This window comes from Choloepus didactylus, chromosome 5 (genome assembly GCF_015220235.1).
Source record: "Choloepus didactylus isolate mChoDid1 chromosome 5, mChoDid1.pri, whole genome shotgun sequence".
Classification (NCBI taxonomy): Eukaryota; Metazoa; Chordata; class Mammalia; order Pilosa; family Megalonychidae; genus Choloepus; species Choloepus didactylus.
Window position 1 is genome coordinate 164,282,354 of NC_051311.1, and position 15,659 is coordinate 164,298,012.

A 15,659-nucleotide genomic window follows, 5' to 3' on the forward strand; every position below is an offset into this window, starting at 1 on the left:
TATTTTCAGGCATGACTTTCCAGAGGGTATCTCAGGGAATCCTCACACCATTCTTTTTTTTTTTTTTAAATATGGCTTTATTGAGGTATATTCATATACCTTATTATCATCCACCATGTACAATTTTTGTTCACAGTACCATCATATAGTTGTGCATTCATCATCACCAGAATCAACTTTTGAATATTTTCCTTATTCTAAAAGAAATAAAAATAAAAGTAAAAACAGTACACCTAAAACTTTCCACCACCACCCCATCCCACCCTATTTTTCATTTAGTTTTTGTCCCCGTTTTTCTACTTATCTGTCCACACACTGGATAAAGGGAGTGTGAGCCACCAGGTTTTCACAATCCCACAGTCACACCACGTAAGCTACATAGTTATGCAATTGCCTTCAAGAATTGAGGCTACTAGGCTGCAGTTTGATGGTTTCAGGTATTTCCTTCTAGCTACACTAGGAATTAAAACGGGATATCTATATAATGCATAAGAATAACCTTTAGAATGACCTCTCGACTCCATTTGAAATCTCTCAGCCACTGAAACTTTATTTTGTTTCATTTTGAATTCCCCTTTTGGTCAAGAAGATGTTCTCAATCCCACGATGTCAGGTCCAGGCTCATCCCCGGAGAATCATATCCTGCATTGCCGGGGAGATTTACACCCTTGGGAGTCAGGTTCCTCATAGAGGGGAGGGCAGTGAGTTCACCTGCCATGCTTCACACCAATCTTAAGAGTTAGTGGTGGTGCTCTTATCATCCCATTGTAAGGATGAGAGAAACTGAGGTTCAGAAGGAGAAAACAAGGGAGCACAGAGCCGGGGTCCCACGCTCAGATTGGTCTGAGGCCACAGCCAGCTTCTAAAACTTCAGAAAACAATATTCACACTTTTTTTTTTTTAAGGATTTGAAAATATATACACACTCTTGACAGAGGAGTTGTAAATCCTTTGTTTGTCTTTTGACATCATTCCAGTGTATTTTGATATACAGATAGTTAAAACTTTTAGGCCACCAAAGTTCTCTGTCCTTCCATTTGCTTTGAGTCTCCCCCCACCCAAGAACAGAAACATAAGCTCCTCTATTTTCTTTTAATCCGTGCATGGCTTCTCTTTCAGCTCTTACACTTATCATCCATCTGGAAAGAATTTTGTTGAAAGTTTGAGGTAGGGAATCCAGCGTTAGCTTGTTATTCAATTGGACCTGCTTTGAAGAACTCCTGCTGTCCCCTCTGTCTGAGCCCTGAGCAAATGTTACATTAAGTTGTCACGTCCCCCTCCCAGATCGCGGCCTGTGCAGTGACTCACTGGGTTTGAGTCTGTCCTGGACACCCGCCTGCTCGCCCAGTCGGCTCCCGCCGGCCTGGCCGCGGTCACCTACCCCCTGCCGAGTCTCCCCACGGCTGCTTGGTCCTGGGCTCCGTCCGTCTGCCCGGTGGGGAGTGGGGGGAGTTCGGGGGGACACTGCTCACTCAGCAAGCAGCCCAGGTCTGTGGAGACCGCAGGGCACTGGGCCGGTGGAAAATCCACATGTGGTTTTTGAGTTGGAGGCAACCAAGGAAATTGTTCTGCCAGTTGCAAGATGTCTAGACGTTGTCTGGGAGACCCCGGGCCCCCACTGGCTTTGGGAACTGCCCTTCCTTGTGAGCCTGAGCAGGCTGACCCCCCTGGTAACAGTCCAGATCGCAGGCTGCAGGGAAGGGGCATTTCTTGGGGCCCCCAACCAGGTTAGCTAGGATCCTTGATCCTGGGGATGAGGCCTTGGCCTCTGCTCCTGGTGGCCTCTGTCTGGTCCAGGGTTGGCCAGACCCTTCCCTGTGCGGGCCAGACAGCGGGCTGGGAAGAAAGCCGCTGCAGGCGGGCCTGATGAGCTGACTCGGCCCAAAGCCAGGGATTAGGGTCTGAGCTGCTGCTTCTGAGGCCAGGGAAGCTTTGGGTCCGGTTGCCCCCAACTCCCAGGCTCCCAGGCTTTGCGATTCCAGGCCCAGGACTTTCCCCCTGGGACCTCGTCACTCCCTGAGTGTATCCAGTCACTCTGGGTCTTACTGACAAGTGAGAACACCTGGGGGGTCCCTCAGCATCGGGGAAGCTGCTGCCCACCTGCCCACCTCTGCCCGCTGACCCCTGAGGAACTGGAGGCGGCAGGGACAGACATTAGGCTCAGCCTCGAGGTCCTGGCTTGGGCCCTCTCTTCATTATGTAGTGCTTGTGACCTGGACAAGGCACATTGTCCCCACAGGCCTCAGTTTCCCCACTTGCTCACTAAGCATGAATTCAGTGTCCACTATGGGCCACCTGCTGTGCAAGGAGAATAGAGATGGCTAAGGCTGGCCCCAAGGGGTTGGGAGCTGTGTGTGTGTGTATGTGTTGGGGAGTGTGCACTCTGTGGGGCCCCCCCACACACTCTCCAGCCTCCTGGACAGGGACTTCCTCCCTGCCACCTGTCAGGGCCGTACACCCCGACCCGAGCACACCTCTGTCCTGGAGGCTGCCCTGGTTGACTCCCTGGCCCAGAGGCCTGTGGCATGGAGCAGTTGTGACATCCGGAGAGGCGGTTTCTTGTCGAAAGGGCCCTGCGGGCACTGGCAGGATAATCAGGGATGCAGGAAGCTGTGGTGTGGGTGCCCCTGGGTGCAGAGTGCATGCAGTAGGTTTCTGAATGGAATGTGTAGAAAAGACCAGTCCCCCAGGGGCCCAGGGCCCGGCTCGGGTGGGGGGTGAGGGGTGGTGGAGAGCGTCTTCAGGGACAGGCCTCCTGGGCTGGGAGCTCCTGGATTGCTACCCCCCTTCAAGGCGGCCCCTCATTCCCTGGATGCGGAGAGTGATGAGTCCGTGGCTGAGGAATGCTGCGGACGGAACCACCACCGAGGGCGAGGGTGGGGAGGAAACCGAATGCTCACCCACATTTGTAAGGCAAGCACCCTGAGGTCCAAGAGGGGAAGATGCCACCAGAACAGATGCTGACTCGAGCCTTGAGGGTGGGTGTGACCCTTCCCATCCAGGAGAGAGGCCCCCACCCCTGGCCCCGCCCCTGAGAGAAGTCCCCAGCTGATACGGGGCTTTCTTCTCACTTTTAGGGAGTAGAGCAGTCGCATTTTAAGGCATTACAACTTCAAGCCCAGCTAAACCAAAGCCTTTGTTTCTCACCCAAGTTCCTAGTATCTCCCCTGCCTCATTTCCCCTGGGGACTGACCCCAGGCTCTGTTCCTCCCACTCCTGATCCACCCCCAAACCCCGTGTGGGAGACTCTGGCTCTCCTAAACTGGGGCTAAGGGAGGGGCAAGACTGAAAGGGAGAAGCATTCTTGCCTGCAGATGCCCCCGGCCCCACGTGACAGCTCTGCTTCGAGTCCTGCCCCCTCCCCGCCCACTGGATCCAATGCACGGATCCTCCCCCATCGTGCTTATCCCCCCCCATGGCCTCCCGTGGTAGCACACACACACGCACACTCCATCCCCGCAGCTCTTTTCTCCTGGGGACCCCTTACCCTGGCAGACAGCCCTTCTGGATACATTTCTTTCTAGCGATGACCTTTAACCTATACAGGATATATCCCGCCCCAGCCCTGCCACAGGGGGGAGTGTGACCCTGCGCCCTCCTCTCCTGGCCTCCCACCCTAGCCCGCCCGCGTCTGCCCTCCGGGAGCCACGTGGGTGGGCCCGGGAGTTTCCTGGAGCCGGATGAGGTATCACCTTCTCTCTCCCAGTCAACCCCAGTCCTCTTGTGGTTCTGTTGGGCAAACCCTTGCTGGCAGGAGGGGACGCACCTCAGTCTTGATCCCTTACCCATTAGGAAGCTGGAGGCGGGGGTCCAGTGCTCACTGGGCCACCCCTTAATAAGCCGCACGGGGTCAAGCAGCTCTCGCCCAAACACGCAGGCACTGGTCACCCTTGGTTCTCAGCTTGGAGGCTCCAGCTGAAATTCAGAGATCCTGGGAAAAGTTCCATTCCACAGGTGGTCACTTTTGTACCCCGTCATTCCTCCAGTGGACACGTGATGGACAACCTGCCCACCCAGCTTTTCTGGGAACTGAACCAACTCCACCTCCCATCTCCTTGGTTACAGGGGAGAAGCCCCCTCCCTCTCTCCAGAATGAGCCCACCAGTGTGTCCCCCGGAACTGGTGGTGGAAGGTAGAGTATGCGTAAGCCCCCTCCCCCTTATTGGGCTGGCCAGTATGAACTGGGGGTAGAGAAAGCCAGAGGGCAGAGGACCCCTCCACACTGTGGGAGGCAGAGGCCGCCTCAGGGACAAGGGCGCTGTGTCCACACAGGGCTGCCCCTGTGCTTGTTACTCCCTGGGCTGTCCTTGGGGTTCTGCCACTCACACCCCAATCCATCACCCTAAACACGTCTAAGAAGCCCAGAGGGCTTTCCCTCCTCAACAGCTCTGCTCCCAGGCATCCCCTGTGCGAGCCACTCCCCCACCTATCAAACCCGACTTGCCTTCCTGGTTGGGGGCTGTTGAGGGGTCCCTGAGTTCCACAGCTGGGTGGGACTTCCCATGCTTGGTCCTCTGAGCCCCAGCCCAGACCCTGCTTCTCCTCAACTTCCGTTTCTTCTCTCGGCCTCGGATTCCTCCTCCAGGAAGCCTTCCTGGCCTGGAGTTACCTCCCTCGCCTCCAGCTTCCTGTGAGGCATCAGGGCCATCTGAACCCCAGGCTCTAGCAAGGCTCCTGGCACTCCCCAGGTACTGTTTCAACACTTGCCTCACGAATGTTCCATAGCCACTTCTGTCTGTTTCAGTTGTCCCAACTTGAGAAAGTGGGCAGATGCCCCCAGGGCAGCTCACGGGAACACATGGGGCAGGCACTGATGCTGTGTGGTGCAAGGGGGCGCTGGGCCCTAGAGAAGTGAGCCAAAGCTTGGGGGCACGAACCCCTCCCATGACCCTGGGCACCCTCACAGTCCCTGCAGCCCCTTCCTTGCCCCAGGCCTGGGTCCCAAAGACTTCCTTGGTGTGAGACTTACAGCTGAGTGGGGTTCCCAGCTTCCCCCACCCAAGGGCAGAAACACCCGGACCTGGCTCGGAGACCAGTCACCTCTCCTCTCCTGCCCACCCCTCAAGCTGAGGACCCCCAACTCCCTGCCCCTCCCCCAGGGCCAGCTTTCCAGGAAGGCTTTGCTCATGTTCCTGTTGGTGACTCACAGGGACTAAGGAAAAGGCCCTTTCTATTTCTTTTTCATTTTTTTTTTTTTTTAATGTCTTCCATTTTCCCTGGCAGGGGATGCACGGCCCAAATCTGATCCATGTGTGAAGCCAGCAGAACACGGGACATTCCGAGGGGATCGACATTTCACAGGCCCTTCCCTGGCCTCGGGGCCTCCCCACCTGACACCTTCAGCAGCAAGAGAGCAAACTGCAGGACAAACTTTCCAGAATGATGACTCCACTTGGAGGCTCCTAGGGACACCCATGGGTAGGAGCCGGCTTCCTTCTCCCCACCACCAAGTCCAGACTGGGCGCACGGGGACGGAGAGTGGCCAGTGCCGGGACACAGGGGTCTCTGACCATCTGGGGTCTCTGCAGGGACACCAAGCGCACCCTGAGAGCGTGCCAGGTCCCGCACCGGAAGCCATGAGTGCCTCTGGTCTTCAGAGCTAACTACATTCGCAGTCTCATTCCCACAATAAAATCTGATGTGGATCTCCTCCCTCCCCACTAGAAAATAAGTTCCCAAAGTCTGGGACTTGAGCCTCACCCCTGCTCGGTCCCTGCCCGGGTCTAGCACAGAGCTTGGACCTCGCCGGCCTGGGGAAGGCTTGTTGGATGATTGAATGAAGGTCCGATGGCCGTCAGGGTGGCGCTGGTGACGCCTGGCAGAGCCGACCCAGCCAAGGCGTGGAAAGGCCCGGCCAGGCCCGGAGCTCCTCGCGGCCCTCCGAGGTGGGGAGGGTCCGGAGGCCGCAGCTCGGCTTTCCTGAATGGGGCTCCGAGTCTCCCCCCCACAGGGCCCCGCTACCCGTCTCACCTCCTAGTCCCAGCTCGGGGGCGGTGCCGAGGACTGGAGAGGCAGGGGCGTCGGCCCCCCCCTCCGACCTGCATCCCGGTGGCCCCAGCCCCTGCCTCCCGGAGACCCTCTGTCCTAGGCGCGGGCCTCCTGCCCCGGACGACTCCCCGCTGTCCGCGCCTCGGGACCCGCCAAGCCCGCGGCGCGGTGCCCGCCCCCCCCCGCAGCCCCCACTGAGCGCGCCCGGCTCCTCCTCCTCCCTCCCCCCACTCCCACCCCCGGCCCCGGCCGCCGATCGCGCGTTGGAGAGGGCGGTCCGCGCCGGGAGAGGAGCGCGCCACTCGGGACCCGGAGCGCTCAGCGCGCCGCCAGCGCCCCCCGGCCGGGAGACCCCGCCTGCCCCGCGCCCGTCCCGGAGCCCCGCGCCCAAGAGAACCCCCTCGTTCGCCCCGCGCCCGGGAGACCCTCTCTCGTCCGCACCGCGGCCCCCCATCCCGTGTGGGCCCCCGAGGCCGGCGGCCGCCATGGCCGTGAGCGGGGCGCCCCTGCTCGGCTGCCTGCTGGCGCTGCTGGCGCTGTGGCCCGAGGGGCGCCCGCAGACGGTGCTGACCGACGACGAGATCGAGGAGTTCCTCGAGGGCTTCCTGTCGGAGCTGGAGCCCGAGCGCCGAGAGGAGGACGTGGAGGCCCCGCCGCCTCCCGCGCCCACCCCTCGGGGCCGCAAAGCCCCGGCGGGGGGTAAGAAGACGGTGGCGCCGGGGGCGACTGGAGAGGGTGAGGACCGCGGGCTGGGGTGGACCCTGCCGGGGAAGGGGCCGGGCCGGCAGCAGGAGTGGGGGCTGCTGGTGAGAGAGGAGAGGCTCGGCCCGGCCCAGCAGTGAGGAATGGTCTCGAATGCAGGAGCATCTGTTGAGCCCAGGTGTGTGGCAGGCACCGCAGGAGGGTAGGGTCAGTGGGGGCTTCAGGCACTCAAAACAGGGTGCCCGGTGCCTCCTGGGGAGCTGGTGCCTGGCTGTCCCAGCCCCTCATCCCAAGGCCCCAAGAGGGACTGGGCTTGAGCCAGCCAGGGACTTTGCCCACCCCCCTGCCCCAACCAGGTCAAGCTGTGTCGCTGTTTAGCAGGGGCTGCTCCACCTTCTGTGGCACACACTGGCTGTCCCTGTGAGTGCCTTCTTGCCCATGGACAGGTGGGTGAGGGGGGTGCAGAAGACCCCCTCCCCAAAGCTTCCAAGTGGTAGTGTGGGGTCCTGGGTCAGCGTGGGGATCACATGAGGTGTGCCCCGCCAAAGCGTTTAACCTGGGGCCTTTTACGCAATCAGCTGTCACTACATCTTAGCTGTCTGGGTGATCCCTTGGAAGGGGGCAAAGGGTCTTGTTTATCTCTCCTTCTCCCGGGAAATGTTAGAGTACTATCCGTATTCCTGAGGCAGACTTTAGGGTACTATCCGTATTCCTGAGGCTCGCGGGGCTCCTCCCCTGCACTCCCAGCTCTAGATCTTTCCGTGCCCCTCCCCTCTCCCTCTCAGGGGAGGTTCCTGGGCCCCAGGACAGCGGCCCTGCATCCCAGCCCTGCCTCTAGCCTCCCATGGTGGGGTGCGGGGGCTGGCTGGCTCAGGTTCCCTTTGGCCCTTTGTTGTTTTTCCTGTTTCAGCCCAACTTCCCTCGTGCTTGCCCCCTTCCCTCCCCCCATTAAATTCCTGACAGCCTTGGCAGCTCCTGCTCAGGGTCAAGGCTCCAGGGTCCTGGGAGGACTCCTGGGGACAGGCTCATAGCTGGACCTGCTCCTCCCCCACTGAGTGGGAGCCCCCTGCCAGCCTGTCCCTTTGTCCCTTGTGCAGCCCCCAATCCCCTAGCGGTTCTGGTTTCCAACCTACCCGCAGACTCTTTTTCTTCTTGCTAAGGGCACAATTCCTCTTCCTTGGGACCCACCAGTGTCCCTTTTGTTTTGAAGCTTCTCTTGTCTCTGCAGGGGGCTTCAGGGAGGACCCTGGCTCTGTTAACTTCACTTCGCTTTGTTAACCCTCAGCTCTGATGGCATTTGGGGGGAATGAGGCTCTTTTCCCCTCTCCCACTCTGGAGCTGGATGGCTTTAGTCTGGCCGCTTCCATGCCCAGCAAAAACGGCACTCCTGGGCTGGCCAATGGCCATTCAGCGAAGGGGTGAACTGTGAGGGCCCTGACTGCAGTCCTGGGAGTGGGGGATTGAGGGTCTGCTCCCTGGGAATGGAACGTCCCAGATTTGGTTCTCACAGAGACCAAGCTGCAGTAGTGACAGCCCTATGCTTGGGGAACTCAGGTTCAAATCCCAGCTCTACCACTGGGACAAGTGGCTTGACCCCTCAGTTTCTGGGTCTGTAAATGGAACTAAAGAGGACCCCCATGACCAGGCTGTTGGATCCACTGGATCAGGCCATACAAGGGGGGCAGAGCGGGCCCTCTGTTAATTGGATTTAAATCTGAGTCTCCAACAGCATCTCCAGAAAAGGCCAAAGACAAAGGAAAGAAAGGGAAGAAGGAAAAAGGCCCCAAGCCAACCACGCCGTCCTTGGAGGGGTCCCCCAGGCCACCAAAGAAAGGGCGGGAGAAGCCACCCAAGACCACCAAAAAGCCCAAAGAGAAGCCAGCCAAGGCCACCAAGAAGCCCAAAGAGAAGCCACCCAAGGCCACCAAGAAGCCCAAGGAGAAGCCACCCAAGGCCACCAAGAAGCCCAAGGAGAAGCCACCCAAGGCCACCAAGAAGCCCTTGGCTGGGAAGAAGCCCCCGACCTCGGCCCCCTCTGAAACCCTGGGGCGGCCGCTGCCCCTGCCCCCCAGCCCTGGCCTTGAGGAGCTGCTGCGGGAGGGAGGTTTGTGCATGGGTTCCTCCAGAGTTGTGGGTCCTGACTGAGGGTTGGGGGGCAGGCAGGGAGTGAGGGTGGGTCCCTAGGCCACTGCTTCTTGCATACCTGCCACCCCCCAAGGACAGGGTGGGTGCTAGGGCCTCGTTTGGGGCGTGAACTCTGGCCTCTGGATGGGCAGGCTCTCTTGGTGCCGATGCCTCTGCTGGCGGCCTCGTGGGTGGGGTTCCTCTCCACTGGGCTAGGCTCTCTGTCCCCTGGGCCCCCACCCAGAACATCTGCACCCATCCACGTGTCCCTGGGCTCTGAGCCTGCAGGGAAGGCAGGGAGGGGGAGGGGTGAACAGCAGCCAGGACACCCCAGGCCCACCCTTCCTATAGTTGGGAGGGGGTGCTGTGGGACAGGGCCTGGGCTTCCCAGAAGGCTGTCCAGGCTCTTGGTCCCCGGGGACACGGGCAGGGTGCCCAGAGGACCCAGGGCTGCCTTGCAGCGAGCTGTGCTGCAGGGCCTGGATCCATCTGGGCACTCGGCACCCATGTGGGACAGGCAAGCGTAGATGGGGCCAGGCAGGGCTGCCCAAAGGCTTCAGGTCAGAGGTGTCCCCAAAGGCCTGCAGCTCAGTAGCTGCATGGCAGATATGAGCATAGAAGGGATGGAGTTAGAGCTGCAGTTGCAGGTACCTCCGGTCCTGGGATTTCGGGGAGCATCTTCAGGGCAGCCACAGGCGCTTTCTTCCCAGAGCAAGAGGAGGAAACCGAGCCGCCCACACTGGACTATAACGACCAGATAGAGAGGGAGGACTATGAGGACTGTGAGTGGCCCTTTGTGGCTGGCCCGGGGTGGGGTGGGGGGCAGCCCTCTCTGCCTTGCGAGGGGTCCAGCCCCCTTAGATCTGCCCCCCCTCCTGCAGTTGAGTACATCCGGCGCCACAAGCAGCCCAGGCCGCCACCCAGCAGGAGGAGGCCCGAGAGGCCCCGGCCTGAGCCGCCAGAGGAGCCCAAGCCACCCCAGCTGGTGGTCGAGGTCCCGGAGGAGAAAACAGGTAGGACAGCCGTGCCCTGCTGTGGTCCAGCATGAGTGGCCAGTGGGTGGGGGGAGGCTCAGGGCTCTAAGCCCACCCTGCACCTGTCTCCAGAGCAGCCTCACAAGCCCCTGCTGCCCCTGCCGCCGCCCCCCGATGAGGATGATGGCTTTGGGATCTCCAACTTCGACGGCAGTGAGTCCCTGGCATGGGTGTGCCGTGGCCCTGGCCTGGGGTGGGGGTGCTGGGATGTGGTCAGGGGGCGGGGCCTGTGGTTGTGGAACCTGACGGGATGGCAGCTCTCTGGCAGCTCAGGGGGGAGGCTGCACTGCCCCGTCCGTCCCCCAGCAGGCCCACCCAGGCCTGTGGCCTGATCTCTTCATCCCTCAGAACCACCCTCCCCCGACTTCCTTCCTGGTTTCTGCTTGGGTCCACCCCCAGTGGGGGTGCCCTGAGGTGTCCACCTCAGCCTGTCCCCATCTCTTCTTGTCTTTACTGACCTCCCAGCCCCAACGGGGCTCCTGGCCTGACCCCGGCCCGCCTCAGCTCACCCATCTCCCCCACCGGGAGGACCCTCTTGGCCTGTCTGCATTCCTCGAGGCCCTCCCACCCACCACCCACCTGGCCTGCCCTGACCATTCCCTAGCCCTCGGTCCTGCTGGCGAGCGCTGGTGGGCGTGGTGGCCCGGGGGGAGCCTGTGCCCTCGGGGTCCCCCTGGGAGCTGGTGAGGGCTGGGTGGCTGGGAGCAGGCGTCAGGACCCCCTCAGTGTGGGCTCCCTCCCCACAGTTGACTATTACTTCCGGCCTCCCTGGTCTCTGAAGCCAGACGCCGAGCTGGAGACGGATGAAGAGAAGGAGAAGCTGAGTGAGTGGGCCCACACCTCTGTCCCCCCGCCCCAGCTTCAGGCTTGTGGCCCCCTCACCACATGCACCCTAAAGCCCAGGGCTGGGCTGACAGGCCCCTCCCACTGTCCACCCTCCAGAGAAACCCAAAAAGGAGGGCAGCAGCCCCAAGGAGGAGACAGAAGACCCATGGGCCGTGGACAAGGGCAAGGACCGCAAGGGTGCGTGGGCCAGGGGGCTGGGGGCACATGGTGTGGGTAGGGTGGGGGCATCTGGACTCCAGGGCCCTGGGGCCCTTGGTGCTACCTCCCGTCCTTGCTGCCCTGCAGGGCCCAAGAAAGGGGAGGAGTTGGAAGAAGAGTGGGCCCCGACCGAGAAAATCAGTGCGTGAGCAGGCCTAGGGCCGGAGGGGGGCTGCTGGGGGGCAGCAGGGGGCTGGGAGTGGGTTTCCCAGCTGCAGAGGCTCCCTGGGGACCCTTGGCAACTGGGTGGGTGCAGTGGGGGCATCCCGGGGCTGGGCTGGAGGAAGAGGCTGCCATGCCTGTGAGCCCACTGGCACGTCCTCCAGTCCCGTGCTGGGTGGCTCTTCCCGACTCCCCTGAGGGCCTTGCTGCCCCTGGGAGGTGGCATCTTAGCCCGTTCCCCAGAGGGGCTGCCGAGGTGGGCTGGGACTGCTGGGGAATGTGGGGTGTGCGGCTCCACCCCACTGGCCATTAGAGCTGCTCGCTTTCTCCCTGGTGAGGGGCGTGGGCACCCTCCTTGGGTGGGTGGGTGGAGCCAGCAGGCTGCAGCAGGGGTGCCTGTGTCCCCAGAGTGCCCCCCCATCGGGATGGAGTCGCACCGCATCGAGGACAATCAGATCCGCGCCTCCTCCATGCTGCGGCACGGCCTGGGGGCGCAGCGCGGTAGGCTCAACATACAGGTGGGTGACAGCAAGGACCCCCTTCCCTCCCGGAGCTCTGTGCCCCCACCCCACCCCCACTCGAGTCCCCCCTCCTGCCCCATGCAGGCAGGGGCTGACGAGGACGACTACTTCGATGGGGCATGGTGCGCAGAGGATGACGCACAGACGCAGTGGATCGAGGTGGACACCAGGCGGACCACCCGCTTCACCGGGGTCATCACCCAGGGCCGGGACTCCAGTGTCCAGTATGTGGGCAGGGCTGAGGGCCAGGACAGATGAGCACGGGGTGGGCAGTCACAGCGGGTCAAAGCCAGTTCCCAGCTGAGAGGACAGGCCAGCGGTGCCCATGGCCCACCCACAGTCACCCTGAGGCCCCAGAGGATGGCCTGGGCCACCCGGGGCAGGGCGCTCTGATGGGCCCGTCCACTCTCGCCCTCAGTTCTGACTTCGTGACCACCTTCTTCGTGGGCTTCAGCAACGACAGCCAGACGTGGGTGATGTACACCAATGGCTACGAGGAGATGGTGAGCCTGTTTTCTGGGGTAGGGGTGGGGGGCTCCCGGCTGGGAGGGGGCGGGCCTTTGAAGGCGCCGCCTCCCCTAGACCTTCCACGGAAATGTGGACAAGGAAACACCTGTGCTGAGCGAGTTTCCCGAGCCGGTGGTGGCCCGTTTCATCCGCGTCTACCCGCTCACCTGGAACGGCAGCCTCTGCCTGCGCCTGGAGGTGCTGGGCTGCCCCTTGTCCCGTGAGTGCGGGCGAGCTGCAGGGCTGTGGGGGGCCACGGGGGGTGGCCGGGGGCCGGTGGGCGGCTGGCTCAGGGCCCACACACTCACCCCTCTGCAGCCATCCACAGCTACTACACGCAGAATGAGGTGGTGACCATGGATGACCTGGACTTCCGCCACCACAGCTACAAGGACATGCGCCAGGTGGGGCGGCTTTTCTGGGTGCTGCAGGTAGGGCGGGGGGAGGTCCTGGTCCAGGGATGTGGGGGGCAGGAGGGATGTCCAGTGCTTGCAGAGCTCACCAAGAGCTGGGCACCCCCCTCCGCTACTCCCATCACTTGGATGCCAGGTAGAGAACCTGGGCCAAGTCACATGGCTAAGGCTCTGCACCCTGAGGGGGATGGGGGAGCCCCTCACCTGAGGAATGAGCAGCTGGGCCAGGGGCTCTCCAGGGCCCTCTCCCCCCAGGGCTAGCTCCTCCAGCCCCTTTTTCTGAAGGTTCATACAACAGCAGCCCTCCCACAGAGCAGACCCAGGACGGGGATGCTGTGGCCTCTTGCTGGGGTTGGCCTGGCCCCCCCTGACATCCACGTTGCCTCCACCGGCTGTGTGATTTACCCCCCCCACTCCCCCCAGCTGATGAAGGTGGTGAACGAGGAATGCCCCACCATCACCCGCACATACAGCCTGGGCAAGAGTGCGCGCGGGCTGAAGATCTACGCCATGGAGATCTCGGACAATCCAGGGGACCACGAGCTGGGTGAGTGGAGGGGCCCTTGAGATGCTATTCCAGCATGACCTGTCTCAGCTTCATCGCCTCACTCTGCCTGCCTGCTACTGTGGGGCTCACCATTTTCTGTCTCTGCCGTCTCCCCGGAGCTCTGAGGTTCCAGACCTCTTTTGCTGGGCCTCGGGTAGCAGAGTGCTTGCTGAGGCTCCGGCTCTTGCAGGGGAGCCTGAGTTCCGCTACACAGCCGGGATCCATGGCAACGAGGTGCTGGGCCGCGAGCTGCTGCTGCTGCTGATGCAGTACCTGTGCCGTGAGTACCGCAACGGGAACCCCCGCGTGCGGAGCCTGGTGCAGGACACGCGCATCCACTTGGTGCCCTCACTCAACCCAGACGGCTATGAGATTGCAGCGCAGATGGTGGGTAGGTGGCCCGGGCGGGGGTGGAGCCAGGCAGGTGGCACTCCCTGACCATGCTGCCCCACAGGGCTCCGAGTTTGGGAACTGGGCGTTGGGACTGTGGACTGAGGAGGGCTTCGACATCTTTGAGGACTTCCCGGATCTCAACTCTGTGCTTTGGGGCGCCGAGGAGAGGAAGTGGGTCCCCTACCGGGTCCCCAACAATAACCTGCCCATTCCGGAACGCTACCTCTCCCCGGATGCCACGGTGAGGATGCAGCTGGCAGAGGTGGAGTCCTGGGTGTGAAGACTCAGAGGGCTGGGGGTTGGGGGTGGGTGGGGGGACCACAGGTGGAGATGAGCCCAGGGACCCCAAGGCTGTAGCCCTGGCCTCATGCTGGCCCTGGTGGTCCCCCAGGTGTCCACGGAGGTCCGGGCCATCATTGCCTGGATGGAAAAGAACCCCTTTGTGCTGGGGGCCAACCTGAACGGGGGCGAACGGCTCGTGTCCTACCCGTACGACATGGCACACACGCCCAGCCAGGAGCAGCTGCTGGCTGCCGCCATGGCCGCTGCCCGAGGAGAGGATGAGGATGAGGTGTCAGAGGCCCAGGAGACCCCAGACCACGCCGTCTTCCGCTGGCTGGCGGTGTCCTATGCCTCGGCCCACCTGAGCATGACTGAGCCCTACCGGGGAGGGTGCCAAGCCCAGGACTACACGAGTGGCACAGGCATCGTCAACGGAGCCAAGTGGAACCCCCGCTCGGGGAGTGAGTTGGCCGGGAGGGCGGGGGCTGGGGGAGAGGAACTGGGGGAGGGCTGGGGCTCGGGCGGCGTGGTGACCCCCCACCTCTGTTCTGGCCCACCCAGCCATCAATGACTTCAGTTACCTGCACACCAACTGCCTGGAGCTCTCCATCTACCTGGGCTGTGACAAGTTCCCGCACGAGAGTGAGCTGCCCGGAGAGTGGGAGAACAACAAGGAGGCGCTGCTCACGTTCATGGAGCAGGTGGGGGTTCCCGGTGGGCTGCAGGGGGCACCCCGGGCGGGGCTGGACCTGGGGTGGGAGGCGCCTTGGACCGTGGCAACCGTTCCCCTTCTCCTCCCGGCAGGTCCACCGTGGCATCAAGGGGGTCGTGACAGACGAGCAAGGCATCCCCATCGCCAATGCCACCATCTCCGTGAGCGGCATCAACCACGGCGTGAAGACAGGTACGGCCCCCGCAGACCCCCGAGGAGGGGGTTGCTCCCGCCCTCCCCTGGGGACCCCTGCCCCGGGCCACAGGAGGGCGGGTCCTGAGGGTGGGGTGACAACGGGGCTGCCGCCCTCCCCTTGCTCTGCAGCGAGCGGCGGCGACTACTGGCGCATTCTGAACCCGGGCGAGTACCGCGTGACGGCCCACGCGGAGGGCTTCACCCCCAGCGCCAAGACCTGCAACGTGGACTACGACATCGGGGCCACGCAGTGCAACTTCGTGCTGGCCCGCTCCAACTGGAAGCGCATCCGTGAAATCATGGCCCTAAACGGCAACCGGCCCATCCCCCGCATCGACCCGTCCCGCCCCATGACCCCCCAGCAGCGGATGATGCAGCGGCGCCGCCTGCAGTACCGCCTGAGGATGCGGGAGCAGATGCGCCTGCGCCGCCTCAACGCCACCGCCAGCCCGGCGCCCCCCACCGCGCCGCCTCCCACCCCCACGCTGCCCCCCAGTCCCGCCCCCACCCCCACCCCCGGCCCCACCCCCGGCCCCACGCCGGGACACTGGTACCCCCTCCCCCCGACCACGGCCGGCTGGGAGGAGCTGGATACCGAGATCTACACGGAAGTGGTGACGGAATTTGGGACCGAGTGGGAGCCCGAGGAGGGGGAACTGGAGGAGGAGTTGGGCACTCCAACGTTCCCCTTCACCAGGGCTGAGACCTACACTGTTTACTTTGAAGACTGAGGATAAGGTGCCTGCTGCTCCACTCAGTGCTCGCAGCCCCCAGCCCACGGAGGCTCAGCGTGCGGGTCCTACCCAGGAACTACCCCCCAGGGTTGGGAAGGGTGCCACCAAGACCCAAGAAGCAGAATCTGTAGTGCAGAGATCTCCAGGCAGCCTTGGGGTTGTGTGGATTGGAGTGGGAGGGGATGAGGGGATCTGCAGCCTTCTGCCCCACCCACCCTGCTCATGCCAATAAAACAAGCTCGCATGGCAGACACATGTTGGGGCAAAAAGTCCTCACCCCTCTGACCCACTCAGGGCAACC

The 15,659-nt window shown here is 62.4% G+C and overlaps 1 protein-coding gene across 1 annotated transcript; it reads left to right on the forward strand.

Annotated features, from left to right (window-relative positions):
• The first annotated feature begins 6,249 nt into the window (after positions 1-6,249).
• Positions 6,250-15,611, forward strand: AEBP1 (AE binding protein 1). The gene is made up of 20 exons (XM_037837236.1): positions 6,250-6,723; positions 8,420-8,794; positions 9,525-9,596; positions 9,696-9,827; positions 9,921-10,001; positions 10,595-10,672; positions 10,791-10,871; positions 10,980-11,033; positions 11,463-11,572; positions 11,660-11,799; positions 11,994-12,078; positions 12,158-12,302; positions 12,401-12,486; positions 12,919-13,042; positions 13,233-13,429; positions 13,497-13,676; positions 13,827-14,178; positions 14,279-14,418; positions 14,522-14,621; positions 14,754-15,611. Exons 1-20 carry the CDS (start codon positions 6,474-6,476, stop codon positions 15,353-15,355), a joined length of 3,384 nt encoding a protein of 1,127 aa, XP_037693164.1. The 5' UTR covers positions 6,250-6,473; the 3' UTR covers positions 15,356-15,611.
• Positions 15,612-15,659: the final 48 nt, after the last annotated feature.